This window comes from Notolepis coatsorum (assembly GCF_963971535.1).
Source record: "Notolepis coatsorum genome assembly, chromosome: 14".
NCBI classification, from domain to species: Eukaryota; Metazoa; Chordata; class Actinopteri; order Aulopiformes; family Paralepididae; genus Notolepis; species Notolepis coatsorum.
In genome coordinates this window covers 94,971,546-94,997,702 of record NC_140178.1, presented here as the reverse complement: position 1 = coordinate 94,997,702, position 26,157 = coordinate 94,971,546, and the positions used below count along the sequence as shown (strand labels likewise).

Below are 26,157 nucleotides of genomic sequence, written 5' to 3'. Positions count from 1 at the left end.
GGTGCTATCTCTCTCTCTCTATCTCTCTCTCTCTCTCTCTCTCTCTCTCTCTCTCTCTCTCTCTCTCTCTCTCTCTCTCTCTCTCTCTCTCTCTCTCTCTCTCTCTCACGCACACACACACAATCGACTCGTTGTGGAGCTGTACAGGTCACGTGGAGGAGGTGTAGACTATTCGTTTGCATATCAGGTCTGAGGTCACACCTGTCGGGCAGCGTGTCACTTTAGTTGCGCTCCTGCAGGAGAATGAACTCTTCAAGCCGTTAACGGGAGTTATGGTCAAGTAACCAACCATGGCCAACAATTACCAAACTAAAGGATTACTTGCAACAACATCCGGCGCCAAACAGCCGGTGTACGTTGATCGCAGACAGAGATTATGGACGCTTAGTTTTATGCAACTTGGTCTGCTAGGGGAAGACCCCGTTTATGAGAGAGTGTCTAGTTGAACTTTGTGGAATACACCGCGTCCTTCTCCTATTATTTATTTACTGCTATTGCATTGGTCTCTCTCGAGGTATGGCTCTGTCCCAGATCCAATGCCTGGACGAGAACAACGTGAACCCGCGGACGCATGAGTCCAAAGCGGAGTTCCTGTACTGCGAGGAGCAGCGGCTCGCCCTGGAAGCGCTGCTGGCGGACGGGCGCGGGGCGTTCGGTCAGTTTCTCCAGGCGCACAGCCTGCGCGGCTTCCTGTCGGACCCGGAGCTGGACGTTCTCACCGGGGCCGTGGAGCCCTATGACCCGGGATTAGACCTCTATCCGTCGGACGCGGAGGACGACGAGCCCCCGCTGTCTTTGCACTACTGGCCGGAGCTGTCGGACAGAACCGTCCCCCAGCTGGACCTGGGCTGGCCGGACTGCGTGTCGTACAGGGGCGTGACGCGCACCACCGTGTACGCGCAGCCACCGCTGGAAGGCCAGACTCACATCAAAGAGATAGTCAGAAAAACAATTGCGCAGGCGCAAAAGGTAAAAAGTTATTGGAAATTAACAAAATAATTGTTTTGAAAACCACACGGCAATACCAGTTTAATTGTGTTTTGTTTTCAAATGATTACAGTCAGGACAGTATATCACCCTCTTTCCATATTTATACCAAGTCAAATCAGTGGAACATATTGTTTGGACATTATACTGTAAGGCCATGGCTAGGACTTCTCACTTTCACTTTGGCCTGACAGTCCGGTTCGCTGTTAAAACAGACTTGTCTTTTCAGAGACAAAGTCCAGACCCACGGTCAGATAAACTTTTCATCTGATACAGATACACTGAACATTATACCGTAGATCGTTTAAGAGATTAGAGATTCGAGTAAATGTATTGTCATTGCACAAGCACGAGAGTACAAAGAAATTAAGCTGGCATCTGATTGATTGATTGATTGATTGATTGATTGATTGATTGAAAAGTTTATTAACAGATTGCAGAATGGGTACAGTACAGTACAGCTCAATACACACAATTGTTAAGGGGATGCAGACCAGAGAAAGACTTTCGTCTTGTTTACATCAGGGTCCCCCATTTTCAATTCGTCATAACATAATGACATACATGACATACAGATAGACAGTACTGCTACATCTATACATTTATGACATATCAGATTTGCAAATACAGTACTGTTTGTGATACAAAAGTGTCCAGAAAAAGAGTGTATATACATTTGACGTAGAAACTGTACATTGGAGGAGGTTGGGTGGGTTGGGTAGGGGACACACACACATTGTACTCTGTACATTGGAATACTGACAAAGCCATACTTGGTCATTTACTGTACAACTAGGTTAGGACATTTGTAGGGGCCAGTTTCGAATTGCAGTCTCCCGTAGGTGTTTTTTGAGAGTGTTTTTGAAAGTGGGTAGTGATTCACATTCCTTTACAGCTTTTTTTTTTTAACCAGTGTTTAAAACATATATAGATATGATATAGATTTAATTTCCTCTCAGGTCAGTGGACTTTATTAGCAAGAATCTATCACGAGTCTCACAATGAAACATGAAACGTAAAAAACCTGCATAAACACTAAAGGTAAAGAAATTATTTAATAAAAGTAAAATAGCTCATTCGATATACAGTGCAGAAATGATACACATAAGTGTCGTATTCGATTAAATAGAATAATCTTCAGGACGAGGAGATAACATTTATATGTTTATTCAAAGGTAAGCATCGTTCAGCATGAGTGTAACTCCATTCACGGCTGGCAGCCAACTGCCTGTGAGGACCCCTGGTCAGGTATACATAAGCAAGGTGCGCCTGGCGCGCCTGTCGTAAATGATATATTCACAGCATGAATAATATAGTAAAGATATATTCAAAGCATGAATATTACATCCTCCTTCTTTTAGAGAAAGCTTAATAAGCTATGAACAAAATTGAAATTAGGAATGGTTGTGCAATACTCTGTAAGAGTTTCTTTGTAAACAATAACAAGTGCGTTACCTGTGTCAGGACCAGGCAATGTAAACAGGTAGGATTAATATGTTAAACATAAAGATTCATGTATCAAGGTATTACAGTTCGTATTGTGTGCCCTCTTATTCTGGATAGTCTGCTTTAATATTTGAATACTTCAGCTGTGAATAAGGTATGTATTCATGGCTTATTTGGTCGTGTCTCAGCACTCTTACCATATGCAGTTCTTATTTGTAGAAGTATCTTGCTAACACAATGGGAATATATCGACAATTAAGCAAGGTAAGTAGGTCATAGATTCAACACATAGTAAGTCATCATTTCAGCATACATTAATATTTGTTACATTTCACCACCCTTTTTTTTTTTTTTTTTTTTTTAATGGGGCAAATGGTGTTATAATAGGGCAGCGATCCGCCTGCACCCTGTACATTTATAGGTCTAAAATGTCCCGAGGCTTCACTGCTCGGCCGGATCTGGTGTAGTATGAAGCTGAGTTCTCTTCTGAGTCCTCTGGCAGTTCAGGGTCGTTGGTCTCCGGCGGTTGATCGACGCTCTCTGGACTCGGCATACCGTCGCTGTCCTGGAAGTGTTCCTCTTTCGTGTCCCTCAGGTGCCTGCGGTTGCGGCGGTATTCGCGTCCATCTTGGGTGCGAACGTGGTATGACCGCGCAGTGTCAGCTGGTTGTATGACTACTGCTGGCCTCCAGCGTCCAAGTTCTTGTAGCCTGACAGATTCACCACAATGTAGTGGGGGCAGCGGTCTAGCTGACCTGTCATAGTATTTCTTCTGGTGCTGTTGTCTTTGCACTCGCTTGTTATGTCCATCTTTTTGGCTTACTACCCCTGGCCGCAGCTGTTGGTTGGTGCTCGGGAGGGTTGAGCGTAGCCTGCGGCTCATCAACAGTTGTGCCGGCGATTTGAAGTTGTCGACTGGGGTATTACGATACTCCAGGAGGCTTAGGTACGGGTCTCTTCCGTCTGCCTTAGCCTTGTCCATGAGTGATTTTGCCGTCTTCACGGTTCTCTCCGCTAGTCTGTTGCTTTGCGGATAGTGTGGGCTTGACGTGACGTGTGTGAACTCCCACGACTTGGCGAATGCCTCGAACTCTTTAGACTTGTATTGTGGTCCGTTGTCCGAGACTATGGTCTCTGGGACGCCATGCCTGGCACAGGCTGCCTTTAGCTTGTGGATAACAGCTGCCGATGTGGTGCTGTGAAGTCTGTCTAGTTCGAAGAATCTGCTGTAGTAGTCGACGGTCACAACATAGTCCTGGTTGTTCCAGTTAAAGAGATCTGTCCCTACAACCTGCCAGGGGCGGTCTGGGATACGATGAGGCATCATGGGCTCCTTGGTGTTTGATGGGCGGCGCTCTTGGCATATTGAGCACTTCTCCACGACTTGCTCTATATGTCTACCCATTCCAGGCCAGAACATGATGTCTCGTGCTCTCAGTTTGCATTTTTCCATTCCCATGTGGCCTGCATGGATCTTGATCAGCATATCTCCTCTGAGGCTGGTAGGGATGACTATTTTCTCCCCCTTGAAAATTATTCCATTCGTCTTGGATAGTTCATCTCTGTGATTCCAGTATTCGGTAATGTTCTGGGGGCATTGTTTTCTTTCCTCAGGCCATCCCTCCAGGATAGCCTGGCTGAGCAGCTTTAGCTGTGTGTCATTGTCTGTCGTTTCTCTGATCTCCTGTAGCCTGTCGTCGTGTACAGGTAAGCTGTTGTACACCATGTGTACCTGAAGGTCCATCCCTTCACTGAGACCGTCGTTGTGAGAGGTGAGTGATTTCCTGGACAGCGTGTCGGCTACTGGGATGTCTTTCCCAGGGCGGTGCACGATCGTGAAGTTATACTTGTGTAGTTGCAGTATCATCCTCTGTAACCGCGGTGGGGCTGCGGCGATCGGCTTCTTCATGATCGACTCCAGGGGCTTGTGGTCAGATTGCACCATAACATGGCGACCGTAGGCATATTGGTGGAAACGTTTAAATCCATAAAGGACTGCGTACATCTCCTTTTCGATTTGTGCGTAGTTGACCTCGCTGTCCGTGAGTGATCTGGATGCGTAGCTAATGGGCCTTCCTTCCTGCATCAGCACAGCACCCAGACCATACTTTGATGCGTCCACTTGTAAGCTGAGCTCCTTATCTGGGTCAAAGTAGATGAGGACTGGCCCAGGTTCACTGGTAAGTATGTCTTTCATCTTTTGGAATGCAGCGTCGTGCTGCGCGTCCCACAGGAATTCATTCGATTGTTTAAGCAGCTGTCTCATGGGTGCGTTGATTTCGGAGAGGCTCGGGGCGAATTTCGCCAGATAGTTGACCATACCTAGCACGGTTTCCAGTTCTGCACGGCTCTTTGGCGCCTCCATCTCCTTGATGGCAGCTATCTTGCCTGGGTCAGGCTTCATGCCGTCAGCTGAAAGGATGTGCCCGAAGTAGCTCACTTCGGTGGCTCCGATGGTGCACTTGTCTGCGTTGAGCCGAACGCCTCTCTCCCGTGATCTCACCATCATTGCATGTAGGTTCTTATCGTGTTCCTCTCTGGTCGCGCCATATACAAGGATGTCGTCTACTATAGCTGCTACTCCGTTCAGTCCCTCGTATGTCTCGTCGATTTTTCTTTGGAACTCGTCTTGGGCAGAAGCGAGCCCAAATGGTAATCGTAGGAATCTGTACCGTCCAAACGGTGTGTTGAACGTCGTCAGCTTCGATGATTCTGTGGAGAGCTTGATGGACCAGTATCCCGACCTTGCATCCAGTACGCTGAAATAGCGTGCGCCTGTTAGTCTGGGTGTGATGTCCTCTAGTGTCGGCAGAGGGTAGTGCGGGCGCTTGATAGCCTTGTTTAGCTCCTTAGGATCCAAACATAGTCTGAGCTTGCCTGTGCGTGTTTTCTCAACAATGACCAGTGCACTGACCCACTCCGTTGGTTCGATGATTCTAGCGATGATCTGTGTGTCTTCCATACTCTGTAGCTCCTTCTTTAGTCGGCCACGCAGGGCGATCGGTGTCCTTCTCAGTGGGCAGACTACTGGCTTGGCGTCTGGGTCTATATGGATGTGACACTCTCCTGGGAATAGTCCTATCCCTTTAAACACGTTGTGGTATTCTTCCATGATGGACTGTTTATCTGTGTGTGCATTCACTGACAATACTAGTTTAATGAGGTCCATATTCAGGCATGCCTGTAAACCTAGAACTGGGGGTGCCTGAGTGTCTACTATGTAAAAGTCTAACAACATGCCACGCTCTTTGTATTTACACTTTAACGTGCATGTGCCCTTTACCACTAGCTTCTCTCCACCATATCCTGTCAGTCTGCGTGAGGTAGGCTGTATTTTGCGTTTATCTTGTAAACTGTGATACTCTCTCAAAGGAATTACATTTACTTGTGCACCTGTGTCTAACTTAAATTTAAGCTCTGTGCCCTGTTTTCCTACTTGTATGTCTGCGAACGCTTGTTCTGTTGCATCAAACCGTCTGTCTGTCACGGTGTCTACATACAGTTCGTCTGACTCTTCTCCTGACTCAGAGCGCATGCTAATCTCGTGTACTGACTTTTTCTGGAAGCTACCGGCCCTGCAGACTTTGGCAAAGTGGCTCCATTTTCCCCTAGCTACACAGTTATCCCCTTCCTTGTGAGCTCTACCCCCACAGTATCCACAGTTCTTACGTGTGTCTGTGTCGCTCGCTCTGTTCGCTCTCTCTGTCCACTCTGCTCTGGGGCGATATCTCTGAGCGCTATGCTTCTGTTCAAGTCTGTGCACCTCGTGCACGAGCTGCTCCTGCGCGCTGCACGTGGCGCCAGTAAAGCTCTTTATCTGTGATTGTGCTAGCTCGTGGGCTCTAGCTATATCTATCGCGTTGTCTAACGACAAGTCTGATCCTACGTTTAATAGTTTCTCTCTTACTTTTGCTGAGTGTATGCCAAACACTATGCGGTCTCTAACCATCTCATCATTGTTCACATATGCACAGTCTTTCACCAGTAGTTTCAATGCAGTGACAAATTGTTCGAATGACTCGCTCGGTTGCTGGGTTTTCTCATGGAATTTGTACCTGGCGAAGATTGTGTTCCTCCTTGGAAGTACGTATGCTTCGAAATTGTCATAGTATCTCTTCAGTACCTTTGCTTCATCTGCACTGAGAGTCCATGTGTTGTGAATGTCTCTCCCTCTTTCTCCGCTCCACAATAGCAGGTAGCTACATTTCTCGTCCTCTCCTTTCTTCTTGAGTGGGCCCGAAAACATCAACTCCGCGTGCTGCCTGAACTTCTTCCATTCTCCCGGTAAGTCCAGAGAATCCCAATTCATCCGTGGCGACGGGACTCCGTTGATATCCATGTTCATCCTGCTTCTGACACCATGTCGTATTCGATTAAATAGAATAATCTTCAGGACGAGGAGATAACATTTATATGTTTATTCAAAGGTAAGCATCGTTCAGCATGAGTGTAACTCCATTCACGGCTGGCAGCCAACTGCCTGTGAGGACCCCTGGTCAGGTATACATAAGCAAGGTGCGCCTGGCGCGCCTGTCGTAAATGATATATTCACAGCATGAATAATATAGTAAAGATATATTCAAAGCATGAATATTACAATAAGTGTGTCTTCTTTACAGTATATATGTTTTATTATATATATTTATTATAAAGATAACTGTTTTCTCACTAAAGCATGTTGTTTACCTCTGGATAGATGCCTATAATGGTAGCAGGTGTATCATGTTAGTTATTGCCACCATCAAGATATTTGCAGTAATTGGCTACTGCTGGATTTTCACACACCGTTCATCTTCAGGGATCAACAATGCAACATGGGTGCACGTTAAAGGGGCAGTTCACCAAAACATAATATATATATTTCCCCCTTACCAATGCTGTCTATCAATCCAGATAATTTCGGTGATCCGCTTAGTTTTGGAGATATCGGCTGTATAGATATTTGCTGTGACTCCAATATAACTCTTTCCATAATAATGAATGGGGGTGTACTTCAGTAGACAATAGTTCCTACATGAAACTGATCACAACAAGGTCTGTGATCCTGAGTAGCCAGGTCATGATTTCTGGAAAGAGATGTTGCTTTTGAGTTTTTCAAAAGCATTTTGTTGATGCTTTGAGCGCAGTGCCATTCAGCTCCATTGTATTGGAGTGACAGCGGATATCTCTACAGTATAGTTGTCTCTAAAACTATATGCAAATCACACCAAAATTATCTGGATGGATAGATATTACTCTGGGTATGAGGGGAAATATGTTTCCCATTTAACCCTTGAGTCAACCTTGTCGCAGTTCTGGTCAAAAAGCAATTTTTTTACGTGTGTTTGTGGATAGCGTTGGCTAGATTTGATGTATATGCCAAAAAAGTAGCTCAGTATCACATCTTGGACTCACATTACAATAATCCATGTTTGTTTTTTAAAAACAATCACCACTTTGAGTGCCAGCAGGGGGTGCACGATTTAGCGCTTGAGTGCCAGCGCTGTAGTCAATGGGAGGGCGAGCACATTTGCGAACGCATAAACTATATCTTAAATTATGGCTATGTGTCTAATACGCCCGTCGCTTATCAAGGACTTGTTTGCAGTCAACATTGTCGAAACAGATCAGTACATTTCCGTTTTATACCATTTTGAAAAACGTTCGTTTTTGGAAACTTACAGGAAAAAAAGGTGATTCTGCAGGAATCGCCCTTTAGTGGAATACACAAAACACGTTGTCATTTTTATGAATCGTTTTCAAATAAACGCTAGATTATTGATAGTATATGTGTACTTATGCACGCTAGAGAAGTGGGCTGAAAAATCGATTATCCATTTCCTGATCAGCACACACACACACACGCACACACACACATATGGGACACGCTGAGATATAGGTGAAAAAACTTTGATTATCCCAAGACTGGTAAAATAGATTCCTTACCTCAGATCAGATGTTCTCCAAAATGATTATTCCAATTCCTGATCGCCATTCCAAATATCGATCGCGTTTATTGATCCAACGCTGGGTACTGGAAACACATATTCCACGCTGTTCTGCGGCTCGGCAATGAATCCGATCGTCTCCGGTTACATGCCTGATAAGTAAAATGTGGATTCCGGACTCTTTTTTTCCCATCCATTTCATTCAGTCCAATCCAATGGCTAGATTGATGAAAAATGAATGGAAATCGCTAATAAAAAAAATAACGATTAAATAACAAGATTTCTCGTCGTTGGGACTCAACGCATGGCATGAAATAACGAGATTTCTCGTGGCTGGCACTCAATGTGTTAAGGCGAGACACCCCAGGTGAATAGGCAAATATACTTTTTTTAGTTGATTTTGAGATTTTGTTATATTTTGCTTCCTAAACATGTCTTCTATGAAACTAGTGACAATAAAACATCAATAACACACATTTAGTTGTTTATTTGACTTCATTTTGCCTTATTGCATCCATAAATGTGCACATATTTAATGGGGAAGTGCCTAATTTGCATATATAAACATACATTTCAGAAAACTTGCAATATATTTTTTCTTAGTTTATATACATAACAAACTGGGAAAGTTTCATAGTGATATCTATTCAAAAAATGTTTGCCTACTACAACGCCCCTTCCGCCGGGGTGCTGTTCTCAGTAGACCCCTAGGCGCCTGTCTAGTAGAGCCATATGAAATCCGTTTTATTATTTTCCAAATTCCATTTTATTTTTTCCCAAATTCCGTTTTTTCCGTTTTAATATTTCAGAATTCTGTATTTTGCTTTTTATGCTCATTTTACCATCAGAAATAGTGTCTAATAAGTGGGAATGAATAAATGTCTACAATTGAATATGATATAACAGTCCATTTAATGTTTTTAAGTGCTGCAACTCAGAAATACAGTTACATTTTACACAATACTTTTCAAATAATATTGTGACAAAATAAAAATACACATTTCAAGTGTAAACAATAGATACAGCTAGCTACTACTGACATTATCACAATGTCAGTAGCCTAGCTATATCTATTTTATTGTGATGAAATATAGTAATGCATAATTTAGGCACCTTTAGTTTAGTTTATTTCGTTTATAAAGGACAGTGTATAATGACAATCGTTTGCATTAAACAAATGAATTGAAAATGGGGGACCCTGATGTAAACAAGACGAAAGTCTTTCTCTGGTCTGCATCCCCTTAACAATTGTGTGTATTGAGCTGTACTGTATTGTACCCATTCTGCAATCTGTTAATAAAGTTTTCAATCAATCAATCAATCAATCAGATTTAGCAAGAAGCTATCATTTCCATCTATAGTCCTATGTACTGTAAAACGTTTCATAGCTATTTAAGTTTATTTCGATTATAAAGGGCAGTGTATAATGACTCGTTTGCATTAAACAAATGGATGGGTGCACTAGATTTAGCAAGAAGCGATCATGTCCTAACGTTATAGCTATTTAATGACAATAGTGTCGCAAGTGTTTTTGTGGCTCCAGTCCACGGAACGTTGACAGAATTAGCAAAACACCTTATCGCCGGAGGCATAAAAGTCATTAGGATACTGCTCTGCTCTGAATTGAGGGCTTATTGGGGAATTTATTAGCTTCTTGACGATGTAAACACCGAAGCAGCGAGACGCTTGGGAGACTGCCTGTGTTGTGTGTAACCCGCTCTAGCGTCCGCCTCTCCGGTCGCGTGTGCACCAAGCGTTCCACCCAAAAACGGAATTTCAGTCCAGATTAGGCCAAATTCTGCAATATTCCACGTTTTGCAGTTGATTCCATTTTTATTGGTCAATTCCGCGATTCCGTCCGCGATTCCGTGAACGCGGATTTCATATGGCTCTACTGTCTAGTCCGCAGTGGTCCGGGCACAGGTCGAGTTTTGCTCTTGACCTGTTGCCAGGATTGAGGGATCAACGTCTTTGGGGGTTGTCTCCCCGGTGCGCTGCCTGGCCCCACTGTGTTGTGGGGGTGTAGCCTCTGTGGAGTGCTTCAGGGCGGCGTGCTGTAGGGGGGAAGGGCCTGCTCTTGGATTGGGCCCTGTCCGATATGCTGGCGATGTGGGGGGTGGTGTCACTAGTGACCGTCTGGTGGGGTCTCGATGCTGCGGCATCCATCGTTGGCCTCACCAGGCCCCCTTTCCACCTGAAAGGGTGTTTTTGTTTTGGAAACTCGCCGAAACTCGCCGACAATGGTGCCATGTAATTTGCGCAAGCCGGATACGGAGCCGTTTCTTGCCCAATGCCCATGGGCAGTAGTAAACACCGACGCCAAATTTTCCCCTGGCTGGACCTATACAGGATATCAGCTGCGTCCTCCTCAGATTGCCTGTAGGGCTGGGCGATATGGCCTCTAAATGATATCGCGATATTTTTTGGCCATATCACGATACACGATATATATCGCGATATTTTGACATTTCCTCTAAATCACTTAAAAATGCTTGATTTAACCCTTTGATGCATACAGTCACGCCAATATGATGATTATAATAAGTCCCTGCTAAATATGTTTCCATTATTAAACCATGAAGATGCTTTAAAAAATAATTAAATGAAAATGTACTAAGAGTAGTCTACTGACACACTAATAAAAAAATTTATTTACATCTAAGACAATTTATATAAAAACTATTGGGTGCCTAAGACTCTTGCACAGTACTGTGTTTTCTATCCACTTTAGCCAAACACACATATATATATATACACACACTGTGAGAAAATAATAATCACACACAAAGCCTTACAAAGGGATAATGGCTTATAGCAGACTTAATGATTTTAGAATATTTCAGATAATGAAATGAAATATTTATATCATCAACTATCCAGTTAGTATTTATACTGTAACGTTTGGCCACTTTAAATCATTGAATAGAGAGAGAGAGAGAGAGAGAGAGAGAGAGAGAGAGAGAGAGAGAGAGAGAGAGAGAGAGAGAGAGAGAGAGAGAGAGAGAGAGAGAGAGAGAGAGAGAGAGAGAGAGAGAGAGAGAGAGAGAGAGAGAGAGAGAGAGAGAGAGAGAGAGAGAGAGAGAGAGAGAGAGAGAGAGAGAGAGAGAGAGAGAGAGAGAGAGAGAGAGAGAGAGAGAGAGAGAGAGAGAGAGAGAGAGAGAGAGAGAGAGAGAGAGAGAGAGAGAGAGAGATTTGCACTCTACTGAGCATACCTTTCTAGTTATTATATGCTGCAAGGACAGTGGTGCAGGCTGACAAGCATGAGTATATATAAATATTTCCATCATAAGGAGATTACTCGCAGTATAAGTCCATTATATGAACAAGCACAAGCTATAGAATGTACATTAGTACAGTAGTACTAGCTACATACACTGCAGGCTCCACACACATGTGGTACATGGAAAGTTACCATAACACCTTCAAAATAATGCAATTAACTGCATTACCCTTTTTGACCCCAACAGCCTCCCATAGCTTTTGCGTTTGCGTTTTGAGCGTATAAGCTGCCGTAGGCGATGATGTCACACTCGAATGTAAACACAGGAAGTTGAACACACAGAGATTGAAACTGGATGCAAGAAACGAATAACCAATAAATATCTTTAAACCTCTGTTGTCAAGCGTCGTCAATATAACCCACCCCCTTTTCTCACTAATGGAACTAGTGTAGTGGAGTACGCTTTGAGCTAACGCTAGCAGCTAAGAGCTAACGCTAGTTAGCTTAGCCTATTATGGTTTAACTTAGCAGCTAACGTTAGCCCATTGCATGTCATTGAAGGTCCGCGCTGGTCTGTGTAATGAAATTACAATTGCATGTCATTTAAGGTCCGCGCTGGTCTGTCTATAATGAAATGAGAGGAACGCTCTGCACTAAAGCAAGTCTCATATCAGCCGCGACGTGACAACATATACTCGATGTTCACGATATAGTAATTTACTACATCTCACGTAGAACAAGCCGCGATACATCGAGTATACTCGATATATCGCCCAGCCCTAATTGCTTGTAGCTAAACTAAGATCATGTGTTGTCAAGTTATTGTTATAAGGAACCCAGTCCAAAACTCCAACAGTCTGCATTCCCTTAACAATTGTTTGTATTGAGCCGTATTGTATTGTACCCATTCTGCAATCTGTTAAATAACGTTTACATCCATTAATTCTGCTAGCATTAACGTTACTACGCTGCTAGCCACAATGCTATACTGTTATAATGGCATATCCCAATCACGTTAGCACGTAAGCTAACAAAATCAGCGATATTTTTGTGAGACTAAACTCCGCTCTTGGTGGTCAATTGTGTTGATGTTAGTTTTGTTTCATCAACAAATCATCAACAAATGAGGCAGAACACACAGTGAATGTATCCGTTTTTGTTTATTGCACACTGAAAAATAAATGCTAAGTTGCTAAATGGCTCATGCAAGGTATTTAAAGTAGGGATGCACGATAATTATCGGGCCGATAATTATCGGGCCAATATCAGCAATTATGACGTCATCCCGATAAACTCGATAACGTTATTGATAGCTCCGATAACATATAATACATTTTTTGGTTAAAAGAAATCCGGTGTGGGTGGATTTGGATGAAGGGCGCTTGTTTTTATTATAGCCTCCTCCCGTTTTGCCAGTACTGTGGTAAAACTGATAGCGTGTGGTTTAGGAACAGGGAGTTTTTCACAAATCGAGCGCTCCCTTTCTTGGCTGTGACGTAGTCACGTTACATTCGGAGACAGACAGTCGATCTGCCAATTACGTCCCACGGCTTGCACCCACCTCTTCTTCTTACCACCAATCAGAAGCTCTCGTTCGTTTATTTACCTCCGGATTGTCAGCCATTACTCTACTCGGAGCTAATGTTATCTCCCCGCCAGCCACATTGACAAGTACCAGCGCTTATACATTACTGGCAAATGTCTTGTTGCACTTGTCAGCATCGACTTTAGTAAAATAGACCCAGACTTTTGAACATTTCGTTCTCTCCGCCATTATGAGAGCAGAGCTGTCTGTACTGAGTCGGCAGCGCAGCACCCGTGTGAGTGAGTGTGTGTGTGTGTGAGTGAGTGTGTGTATGTGGGAGGGAGCCCGCTCGCAGGCAGAGACAGAGGCAGGAGAGATAATAGACAACGGCCAACAAGATTAGTTTGCGACGTTTAAATTCCTCAAAAAAAACCTCCATAATTTCTCGAGTACCGATAGCAGTACCGATGACGTCGGAGCTTATAAATACTAAAAAAAAAAAAAAAAAAGATTTGATAAAAAAAAATATATATATATATATATATATATATATATATATATATATATATATATACAGTTAAAAAAAATATTATAATACAATAAATATCGGTTATCGGTATCGGCTTGAGGAGCATAAAGTTATCGGTATCGGTGTCAAAAAATCTATATCGTGCATCCCTAATTTAAAGATGGTGACTTTGTTGTTTTTTAGCAGGAAGTGTAGTGACGCGTTCAACCTTTTCTAATTGGTTGAAAATGGCCTTCATGTTTGAACTACATTGCCACCTACTGCTTTGGCATTGTACTACATGTATATAGTAGACGAGACAAAACGACGTCTAACTTAACTCTTACTTCCCTGCCAATACGCAGCGTTCTGAAAAGCGAAATGAAACTAAATGAAATGGCCCTAATGTAACCGCAGCCTTAGAGCTTGTTGTACTCTGTACTTGTACTTCTGCAATGAAAATGAATTGATTTGAATATCTAATCTAACTCTAATATCGTTGCTGTAAACAGTAGGGATGACCCAATCGATCGGCCAGCGATCGGTATCGGCCGATATTCAGTATAAATATGAGATCGGTGAATTCCGATAATGCTTTATTTTCGCCGATCGTGAAAACCGATCGATGACACGGAAAACATGATCACACGTCTTGCCCCTTCTCCTCCTCCCCCTCCCAGACCCGTCATGTCAACAAACCCTTCGGCAAGAGTCGAGTGGGTGAGCACCTCAGAGCTCCTCTTTCAAGATAACAAGCATTGAACAAAATGGTAGAGCCATATGGAATCCGCGATCACGGAATCGCGGACGGAATCGCGGAATTGAGCAGTAAAAATGGAATCAACTAAAAAAAAAAAAGAGAAGAAAAAAACATTGTGGGACTTGTACAGCACGTTGTTCAACTTTGTCAGTGCTGTAAAGTTTAAACCTTTTTAAATCTTAGACAAACAAAACACTTTGCTTTCATGAAATATTGTAAGCCGTCATTTGAGGCTTTATAAAAGCAGCACAATGAACACAAATCTGTCAGTGCAGAGTCCGACCTCATCTTAAATAACAAACAGCATTGCTTGTTGTAGTTAACAAAGAGAGGCAGAGTTGATTTAGCAAAAATATATATAATTTTTTTTTTTTTTTTTAATAATCGAATTTTATTTTCATATTCGAATCCCATGCCCATCGAACGAAGCTTCGAAGTATTTAAGACAGCCCTATTAATTGGACTGTTATATCTTATTAAATTGTGGACATTTATTCATTCCCACTTATTAGACACTATTTCTGATGGTAAAATGAGCGTACAAAGCAAAATACAGAATTCTGAAATATTAAAACGGAAAAAACGGAATTTGGAAAAAAATAAAATGGAATTTGGAAAAAAATTAAACGGATTTCATATGGCTCTACAAAATGGCCCAGTCATCTATTCACTTTTGTTTAATACATGAGGCGTTGTCTAATGTTATCTAGCTACTGATAGCTCCTAATATCAACGTCTGATATCATCAGTTTGGCATTAGTTTTCGCAAGTGCTGGCTAGCGTTGGCTAACTTGCTATCGCTCGTGAGCTAACGTTAGCTATCTAGCTAACGTTACTGTTTAAACAAAACTACACAGTCAACTATTCACTTTAGTTTAATACATGATGCATTGTCTAACTGGCTAGCTACTGATAGCTCCTGATATCAACAAATGCGCATTTCAGTTTAAGAATAATAGGGATGCCCCGTGCCGATCGATCGGCAAGCATGAGACCTCCGTTAGCTAGGTAGCTAACGTTAGCTCACTGTTTTAACAAAATGACCCAGTAAACTAAATAGTTCACTTTATTTTAATACATGATGCATTGTCTAACGTCATCTAGCCGGCTAGCAGTAGCTACAGATGGCTCCTGATATCAATGTCTTATAACATAATTGACATTATTCATTTTTGCAGCTGAACATTGGCTAATTAGCTATCATGCTTCATAACTGAACACATACGTTTCAGACCCTGTTAGTCAAGTTGAACTATCGCTCTGACTGGGGACGCTGAGGGCATGCTGAATGTGATTTGACCAAAGCAGAGTATACACACAGACAGTGGAGCTGTTTGCAGATAGCGAGCATTTTGACTTGTTGCGTGGTGGCGATGTCTCGCAGATAAGACAACTACAAGTATAATTATATCATATATATTTTATTAAAAAATAAATATATATATATATATATATATTTTTTATAAAACCAAAAACGATCTGTATCGGCCGATATGGCTCATAGACGATCAGTGATCGGTATCCCTAGTAAACAGCACAGCCAGGTCTTCTGAATCAGATAGAATATAGAATCAGGCCTATAAATGACTTTTTTTTTTTTTTTTTTTTTTACCTTTCTTTACCCAGGCAAGCAATTCAGCAATTCATTATTATGGCCATCATACATCTATGGATTGGGTCAAATCTCCTCTTTCCAATGGCACAGTTCAATCTGGATTTAGTACCACCAGGCGCCCGTAACAGGGCAGCAAAGACTGTGAATGAAATCTACTGTAAGTTAGATCTTCTCAGATCAGAGTCCGGCACACTGGCTGAGATAGTGAAGCAAAGTGCATATTGATTACGCAGAGTTCTTTGTGAATCACAATACATTTTATCAGAGAATAAACCCACTCAGGCTCTACACATCACGGTGACCTGTAACTGACCCAGCATGAAAGCTTTTTTTTCACTCCCTATCTTTGTGAAAGTGGCTTCTCAGCTCTGGTCCAGCTGAAGACAAAGCAGAGGAACAGATTGGACATTGAGCATGACCTCAGAGTTGCTTTGTCTACCACCCCATACTTTGAGACTCTTGTCAGGAGCAAACAACATCCGCAGTTATCCCATTAGTTCCCTGGGATGTTAAGCTAAGAAGTCTGCTAAGAAGCATAATTATTTATTATTATTATTATTTTATTTCATTGTGTTTTACCCCTAGTTGCACTTTTGTTGCAACCCCAGTTATCCCATTAGTTCCCCCAAACTTAGGTCTGTTATGTTAAGCTAAGAAATCGGCTAAGAAGCATTTATTATTTTATTTCATTGGGTTTTTAGCCCTAGTTGCACTTTTGTTGCACTTTTTTGTGTTTATTTCATGTTTTTAACAGTGCATGAAAGATTGTGTATTACTGCAAAAAAGTGAAATAAATCATAGTGGTTAAAAAATGTGGGTTGCGACTTAATGACTAAGGAAAATGTTGGGTCCCGAGGCTAGACCAGTTGAGAACCACTGCTCTAGCTATTTCCACACACAGAAGTGAAATATGGGTTTAAGCTACAGTTGTAGAACATTCTTTAATTACAGTCACATTGCTGTGGGCACACACAGTAGGAAACACTTATTAGATTAGATAAGATTCAAATGTATTGTCATTATACAGTACAAGTGTACACTGTATAGAGTTTTTGAATGTGTGTGAGATTATGTGCAAAATAATTAGCACTGTTTTATTAAAGTGCCCCTTTAATATGTCTGTGCCCTATAATAATAATAATAATTAATTTAATTTATATAGCGCTTATCAATAACCCGAAGTCGCTGACAATAGTCGGGAGCAAAGTAAAAACAAAGAAACAAAAACAAAGAAACAAAAATGTGTGCCCTCTCTGTGTGGACTGTGGACCGTATGGTATGCGTGCATGTTCTCCTGTCTGTGCTTGTGTGTGTCTGCATGTATGTAGGTGCACGTGCTCGCATAATGTGAGCATGCATGCATACTGTACATTCTCTGTGGGTGCATTTGTTTATGTGAGTGTATATGTTTTCTTTTCTTTGCTTGTGTGTGTTTTAATTCATACATGCATCTCCATCTGCATATAATATTTGCTTACTGTGTATATATTGGTATGTTTTCCTGTGTGTTTGTGTGTGTGCGCGTGCATGTGTGTGTGTGTGTGTGCGTGTGTGTGTGTGCCTCCAGGTGATAGCGGTGGTGATGGACATGTTCACAGACGTGGACATCTTCAGGGATCTGCTGGACGCCGGCTTTAAGAGGGGCGTGTCCGTGTACATCATGTTGGAACGCACCTCCTTACCTCACTTCCTGTCCATGAGCCAGAGAGCCAACATGCACGTGGGACACCTGAAGGTGAGGGGGGGGGGGGGGGGGGGGGGGCATCGTATGAATGGAGAACTCCAAGCATGTGGGGACAAATACACACACACACCCCACACACTAGGGGTGTAACAGTATACAAAAACGGTTCAGTACGTACCTTGGTTTTTAAGTCACGGTTCGGTATGGGTTTTCGGTACAGTGTGGGAAGGTTTGGCTTTCCATGTTCCACTCAGGGATGATATAGTGTGCAGTAGGGCTGACCCCTATTAGTCGATTAGTCGACTAATCGGTCGAAAGGAGCCGTAGTCGACTGGCCAACCTCTTAGTCGAATATATATACAAAAATAATAATAATAATTATAATATTATTATTATATTTTTTTATCATTATTTCCAAAAGAAAAGAGGCCTAGAAGCGTGGCTAACGCTAATGGCGCGCATACCAGAGGCTAACTGCCTACGAAAACAGGCACAGAGGCACTGAAAGAGGATTTCACCCATCTAATGAACACACTAGACTAGACAAATATCAAGATGTATCCATCAGTGGACCAATTGCATGCTTTTGCAGAGGACAAGAAGCCTTCCGTCGACTCCTTCAGACATTAAGCACCCCCCACAGCCCAAATGGAATGATAAAAAAAATAAAAATATATATATATATTTTTTTTTTATTATATATTTTTTTTTTTTGTCGACCAATAGTCGACTAACGGCAATTTTTGGCCAATCATAGTCGACCATCCAAATCCTTAGTCGGGGACAGCCCTAATGTGCAGTAACTAATTGTACTTGTAGGGCTGTTAACAAATATTCTATATTGAAATTAATAATCGACTTGTTAAAGAAAATTAAAATAAAATAATTATATTAGATTGGGATATGTGTACCTTTACACCCCTACCACACACACACGCACACGCACGCACGCACACACAGACACACACACACACACACACACAAAAACACACACAAGCACACACCTGTGTTTAACTAAGAATAACTAATCTCTTTTGGCAGCCTACACAAAAGCTATTATTCCATTGCCTCTAACGTGTTTGAGCCAAACACTCTGCTGCTCCAAGGGGAGCGGGCGGGAAGGATTCTCCCCACTGTCCTCTCAGATAATACTGTGGCTCAATGGTGTCTCGTTCAAGAGAGAGAGATGAGGGCATTGAAAAGAAGATATAATGGCGAGGTAATGATCGTATCACCTTGTGTGGTGAAAAGGGTTTGAGGAGGTAATGGTCGTATCACCTTGTGTGGTGAAAAGGGTTTGAGGAGTTAATGGTCGTATCACCTTGTGTGGTGAAAAGGGTTTGAGGAGGTAATGATCGTATCACCTTGTGTGGTGAAAAGGGTTTGAGGAGTTAATGGTCGTATCACCTTGTGTGGTGAAAAGGGTTTGAGGAGGTAATGGTCGTATCACCTTGTGTGGTGAAAAGGGTTTGAGGAGTTAATGGTCGTATCACCTTGTGTGGTGAAAAGGGTTTGAGGAGGTAATGGTCGTATCACCTTGTGTTTTGAAAAGGATTTGAATTGCCAATATGTCTTGTTTCTTCCTTGTTACTGATAGACTTCAATCATCCAATCCACCAAACAACACCAAACAAGAGTCAATAGCAACAGCAGAATAAGCTGTTTGGCATTGGCAGAGAAGATTTGGCAAACTTTCCATGGGCGCAACCCACATACTCAGCTGTGCTGCTCATCCCATAAAAGCATGTTCTTTACAAATGGGGCACCATTTACAAGGTAAATAAACAGGCTTTCCAACGGTATAAAATGTATTGCCAAGAAGCATTGCAACAGAGAAATATCTACCAAACACAAACTTCCGAACTTTATGTTCGATGTTTAGTTGAGGACAAGTTCACTCCAGTTCACTAGAGCAGGGGTTCCCAAACTTTTCAGGCCGGGACCCAGAAAATAAGGCGTCAGAGAGCCGCAGCCCAATGCACATCGTCAGGCTTTTTTTATAAAAAAAATTGCCAGGCGACCGATCTTTTAAGCCAAATATCACTTCAATCCTATTAAGTTAGTTCAAGTTAGTTATTCATTTATATGTGCTATTTATGAGAGGGCTAACTTGTTGCAAAATAATAATGATAATAATAATAGCCTCATTAAAATACTATTGTTGCTTCGGTTGTTTTCAGTGTTTTATGTGCATAATCTGTTTTTAGTTTGAAATGTTCGTTGAAATAAGTAGATTTTTAGTTTGTTTATTTATTAAGTTAATATAAAACCATATAGTCACATTTTAGAATACAATAGAATATAATTTTAGAATACAACTAGAAACACTGTCCTGGCCTGCTTCTAAGTGCAGTGGCCTGACAAAAAAAAGAAAAACGTTTTTTTTTATTTTTATTTTTTTTAAATCATCTCGCGGCCCTCCCGTGGCTGCTCGCGGCCCACCTTTGGGTCGCGACCCCAACTTTGGGAACCACTGCACTAGAGGTCTGCTCTCCTCCGGGTGATGTCATCCAGAGGAGTCTCTCAGGGGGCCGATGCAGCCAAGCTCTAGAGACGCAGAACACCTTGGTAAGTTTTATATCCAAGATTAACACACGTCCTCCTCACAACACAACGATAGGATTACGGTTAACAAAATATAACACTTAAATGTATGGCATATATTGATTGATTTTATTTGGACAATATATAAAACAACATGTGACATAAGCACAGTCTGGAATACTGCCAAGGATAGACACAAAAAAGCTCAGAGTTTATTTCCATTGTGGTCCTTGTAGGGGGGGGGGGGGGTAGGGGAGCGAAGTGTTCAGACATGCATCACACAGACATCGTAAAGACACATGCCATCACAACACATCACATAGACATAACATAAGCACATAAAAACATGTAAAACACAATGGCTATTGGCTACTGGCAGGTACTTTGCACTCCGACCAACCTCAACACTCACCGACACCATGTACCCATGACAGTCTTACTCGGTCCACCACCTGAAAAGGATCCAGTTCAGACAGTGAGGTGGGTGTTTAGAAGTGAGTTCACACCAAGGGGCTGCTGCGACCATAGATATATATAGAACACTAGATAGCTTGCCCGCGCTCCCGGCCAATGGAGAGCGACGTCACTGAACCGCCGCCATCTTGCTCCAGTCAGCCTTGAGTGAGAGTGAGTGAGCTGCACAGACAAAAATACTCATAACTCGCTGAAATATTGACGGATTTACAAACGGTTTGGTTTATTACAAGCATTATTAACGTGGCTATGATTCCAGCGGTTTGTAAAAAAAATACATCTTTAAAAAAAAAAAAGTATAAGTATGCAGTATCATAACTACATCTTTGATGTTTATAGCAAACCAACCCGTTTGTAAATCCGTCAATATTTCAGCGAGTTATGAGTATTTTTGTCTGTGCAGCTCACTCACTCTCACTCAAGGCTGACTGGAGCAAGATGGCGGCGGTTCAGTGACGCTGGTGACTCCGCCTTAAGCTATCTAGTGTTCTATAGATATCTATGGCTGCGACTGCTGCTTTCTTTCAACCATGTTCTAAAGTCAGCAGTGATAAAAAGCTATACTATCTTCAGAGAAATATAGACACTTTCAGATGGCCCCCGTTGCAGGAGTCACACTTGTATTACGTTTTGCTACATTGCTGCTGTTCCCCCCCACGCCTTAACCCTTTCACTACCACACTACAGAAGGTTAAGAGGAACTGTTTGTGGAAAACCCGCAGGAACGGTGGTAAAACTGCAGTACTAATACAGGATAGATACAGGAGGATGTGATGACCTGTATATAATGGCTGCCATGGGCCAGCAGTACGAGCTGATCTAATGATGTGATAAATATGGTATGAGACGGTCAATATGCTGAGAGCATTATTTAGCAGATCAAACCAGTAATGATCTCATTAGAGGCTAGATATCCAGAGGCTCCTGCTGCTATTGGTCCCACTGACAAAACATGGACAAAACACAAGCTCTCTTTTTTACACACACACGCACGCACGCACGCACGCACGCACACACACACACACACACACACACACACACACACACACACACACACACACACACACACACACACACACACACACTGTTGAGGCCTGTTTCGAAATATTCCAGATATTCAGATATCTAAAGTCAAAACACATGTGCACTCGCATGTGTGCACGCATGCACACACACAAAGGGTTAACACTTTCACTACCACACTACAAAGGGTTAACACTTTCACACTACAGAAGGTTAACCCTTTCACTACCACACTACAAAGGGTTAGCACTTTCACTACCACACTACAAAGGGTTAACCTTTCACTACCACACTACAGAAGGTTAACCTTTCACTACCACACTACAGAAGGTTAACCCTTTCACTACCACACTACAGAAGGTTAACCCTTTCACTACCACACTACAGAAGGTTACCCTTTCACTACCACACTACAGAAGGTTAACCTTTCGCCACACTACAGAAGGTTAACCTTTCACTACCGCACTATAGAAGTTTAACCTTTCACTACCACACTACAGAAGGTTAACCCTTTCACTACCACACTACAAATGGTTAACACTTTCACTACCACACTACAGAAGGTTAACCTTTCACTACCACACTATAGAAGGTTAACCTTTCACTACCACACTACAGAAGGTTAACCTTTCACTACCACACTACAGAAGGTTAACCCTTTCACTACCAGACTACAGGTTAACCTTTCACTACCACACTACAGAATGTTAAACCTTTCACTACCACACTACAGAAGGTTAACCCTTTCACTACCACACTACAGAAGGTTAACCTTTCACTACCACTCAAATCAAATTTATTTGTAAGGCCCAGCAACACACGTTGATGTCCCCATGGGCCGGACACGTCTTCTTTAAACAATTCAAGAAGAAACATCACAATAAATAAAAAACAAAGACAAAAATACGGGAATAAGGGGGATCTCCCTTCTTAGATGTCGGTGATAGTAGTGTTGCTATAAAACAGGCGAAACAGTTGGTAAGCATGTACATATACGTGTAATGAAACACAAATAAGTACATGCAATAGCAACTGGGGGGGGGGGGAGGGGGGGGAGATTGAACATGTGACAGGCAGGTATGTGTCCCCGGGGAGGACCGGCAGGGTGGGGAGGCGCAGGCATTTCATAATGCCCCCCCCCCCCCCCCGGACTGCTTGCATTAAAATCATTATCCTAATAAACTCAAAGAGGCTCTAAGGAGGAGGCAGGATAGAGGCTGGCCAGTAACCGCAAGGTCGCTGATTGGATCCCTGGCCCCCGACAGGAGGGTGTATTCCAGCTGGTGACTGAAGCGTGGCTGGTATTACATCCACGGTGCCCACCATTCTGTCTAAGTGCTCTTGAGCAAGGCACCGAACCCCAAAACGTCTCCAGGGGGCGTTGCACTGTGTATATGTGTAACTAGGAGGGATATGCAAAAAGACAACGATTTACAATAAAATACTTCTTCTTCTTCTTCTTCTTCTTCTTCTTCTTCTTCTTCTTCTTCTTCTTCTTCTTCTTCTTCTTCTTCTTCTTCTTCTTCTTCTTCTTCTTCTTCTTCTTCTTCTTCTTCTTCTTCTTCTTCTTCTTCTTCTTCTTCTTCTTCTTCTTCTTCTTCTTCTTCTTCTTCTTCCTAAAACTCAGCAAAAAGTAGTATACTGTAAATAGTTAATTGTCTAAAATGATCTAAATCATTATCTAAAAACAGGATCAGGGATGATGGTGGAGGGTAGGACAGACAGAGGGAGCATGCAGGGATCAGGGGTGATGGTGGAGGGTAGGACAGACAGAGGGAGCATGCAGGGATCAGGGGTGATGGTGGAGGGTAGGACAGACAGAGGGAACATGCAGGGATCAGGGGTGATGGTGGAGGGTAGGACAGACAGAGGGAACATGCAGGGATCAGGGGTGACGGTGGAGGGTAGGACAGACAGAGGGAGCATGCAGGGATCAGGGGTGATGGTGGAGGGTAGGACAGACAGAGGGAACATGCAGGGATCAGGGGTGACGGTGGAGGGTAGGACAGACAGAGGGAACATGCAGGGATCAGGGGTGACGGTGGAGGGTAGGACAGACAGAGGGAGCATGCAGGGATCAGAAGATAAGGAACAGGAATGATAACTTACTTTGCTCCAAGTGCATCAGTGGCCTTGAACAGAACACGTACATACAAACACAAAAGAGGACCGTGTTGGTTTTATCTAATCAGTCAGGTGAAGGAAGAAGAGAAGAGAGGAGGGAGGGAACGAGAGGGAGGAGGAGGAGAAGGAATGAAGAAGAGAAGAGGAGGGAGGGAACAAGAGGGAGGAGGAGGAGGGATGAAGATGAGAAGAGAGGAGGGAGGGAACAAGAGGGAGGAGGAGGAGGGATGAAGATGAGAAGAGAGGAGGGAGGGAGGGAATGAGAGGGAGGAGGAGGGATGAAGACGAGAAGAGAGGAGGGCAGGAATGAGAGGGAGGAGGAGGAGGAATGAAGACGAGAAGAGAGGAGGAGGGATGAAGACAAGAAGAGAGGAGGGAGGGAACGAGAGGGAGGAGAAGGAGGAGGAGGGATGAAGACGAGAAGAGAGGAGGGAACAAGAGGGAGGAGGAGGGATGAAGACGAGAAGAGAGGAGGGAGGGAACGAGAGGGAGGAGGAGGGATGAAGACGAGAAGAGAGGAGGGAGGGAGGGAATGAGAGGGAGGAGGAGGGATGAAGACGAGAAAAGAGGAGGGAGGGAATGAGAGGGAGGAGGAGGAGGGATGAAGAACTATAAGTATTTCTACCGTGAGAGAATCCAGGGACAGGTTGTCTGGAGCTGCTGCAGTGTTTATGTTTCTCATGATAGAGTTTAACACGTCTCACCAATACCTGAACATAAGGAAGGATGGAAGAAATTAACGAAGGAAGGAAGGAAGGAAGGAAGGAAGGAAGGAAGGAAGGAAGGAGAGAACAGATAAAGAAAAGAGAGAACAGAAAGAAAGAAAGGAAAGAACAGAAAGAAAGAGAACAGATAACAGAAAGGAGAGAACAGATAACAGAAAGGAGAGAACAGATAACAGAAAGGAGAGAACAGATAACAGAAAGGAGAGAACAGATAACAGAAAGGAGATAATAGATAACAGAAAGGAGAGAACAGAGAAGGAGAAAACAGAAAGGAGAGAACGGAAAGGAGATAATAGAGAACAGAAAGGAGAGAACAGAGAGAACAGAAAGGAGATAGAAGAGAAAGGAGAGAACAGAAAAGGAGAAAACAGAAAGGAGAGAATAGAGAGAACAGAAAGGAGAGAACCGAAAAGGAGAAACAGGGAGAACAGAAAGGAGAGTACAGAACAGAGAGAACAGAGAGAAGAAGTGTTCCGCCAGCAGCACTCAGCTACTATCTGTTATCTGAGATGTCATCACAGACCTTTATGACTGCAACATTCCTTGGTTCCCATTCAGTACTGTATGTGTTAAGACTAGTTCACTGCACTGTAGATATCAGCTGAGTCTCTCATGTAAATGTTATAGGTTTACTGTGTGGTATTAAGTCTTTTACAGTTATACGTGGTTAGAATATTCAAAATAACACATTTAGGAACCTTTAAACTATAAACACCACCATCTTAACAAGTATTTTAATGAAAGTTCAACATGTTCTTTATGTTTTGTGTGTGTGTGTGTGTGTGTGTGTGTGTGTGTGTGTGTGTGTGTGTGTGTGTGTGTGTGTGTGTGTGTGTGTGTGTGTGTGTGTGTGTGTGTGTGTGTGTGTGTGTGTGTGTGTGTGTGTGTGCGCGTGCATAGAACCTGCGTGTGCGCTGTGCAGAGGGAGTAGAGTTCTACACTCGGTCCTGTTCCAGGGTCAGAGGTCGCCTGGGACACCGGTTCATGTTCATAGACGGAGACAAGGCCGTGTCTGGCTCTTACAGGTTGGTGTGAGAGAGAGGTTCAATTCCACAGACAGACGGATAGACGGATAGATGGATAGAAGTAGGGGTGGAACGGTATGCGGTATGCAGTAATGTGACCCTATTATTTTTTCTCATTTGGATATATAAAAAACTGTACTTTTATTTTATTTTTTATTATTTGTTATATTATTTTTATTTTTATTAAATTATAATGTCAAATATTGTAAGGAAGGGGCAGGGCTTGATAAGTTGTTTTACTTCCCCCTGTTCCTTCTCGAACACTTATTGTATGGAAATAGTCTTTGACTATTTACCTTTTTGTTTTTTAAACTTGTTTTATGTTTCTATGTTCGAGACAAATACAAATCAAATCATTCGGACCGTACACCGTTCGGCACGACCTCCACAGTTCGGCGCGTGTGGGTATTGTTGGGTTCAGGGGATGCAAAAAAAATAAGTTGTCTTCATTTGGCACGGAGAGGTGAAGCGCCGGCTGCAGCAGCAGGTGCTGTCAGTTCGTAGAAAGTGCGTGGAAATGGCATGCGCAATATAAATCAATCTTCATTACGACATTAAAACATTTGGCAT

General features: G+C 42.7%; 1 protein-coding gene across 2 annotated transcripts in view; it reads left to right on the top strand.

Moving 5' to 3' along the window:
* The first annotated feature begins 256 nt into the window (after positions 1 to 256).
* Positions 257 to 26,157, top strand: part of LOC311240967 (uncharacterized protein) — a 38,911-nt gene continuing 13,010 nt past the window's right edge. The window contains exons 1-3 of one of the 2 annotated variants that reach the window (XM_084329604.1): positions 257 to 969; positions 17,556 to 17,723; positions 25,463 to 25,587. In XM_084329604.1, coding sequence (XP_084185730.1) covers positions 427 to 969; positions 17,556 to 17,723; positions 25,463 to 25,587 — 836 coding nt within the window. In that variant the 5' untranslated portion in view covers positions 257 to 426. Of the gene's footprint in view, positions 970 to 17,555; positions 17,724 to 25,462; positions 25,588 to 26,157 lie in introns of those variants that run through there. The other variant, XM_084329605.1, reaches the window with a different exon arrangement.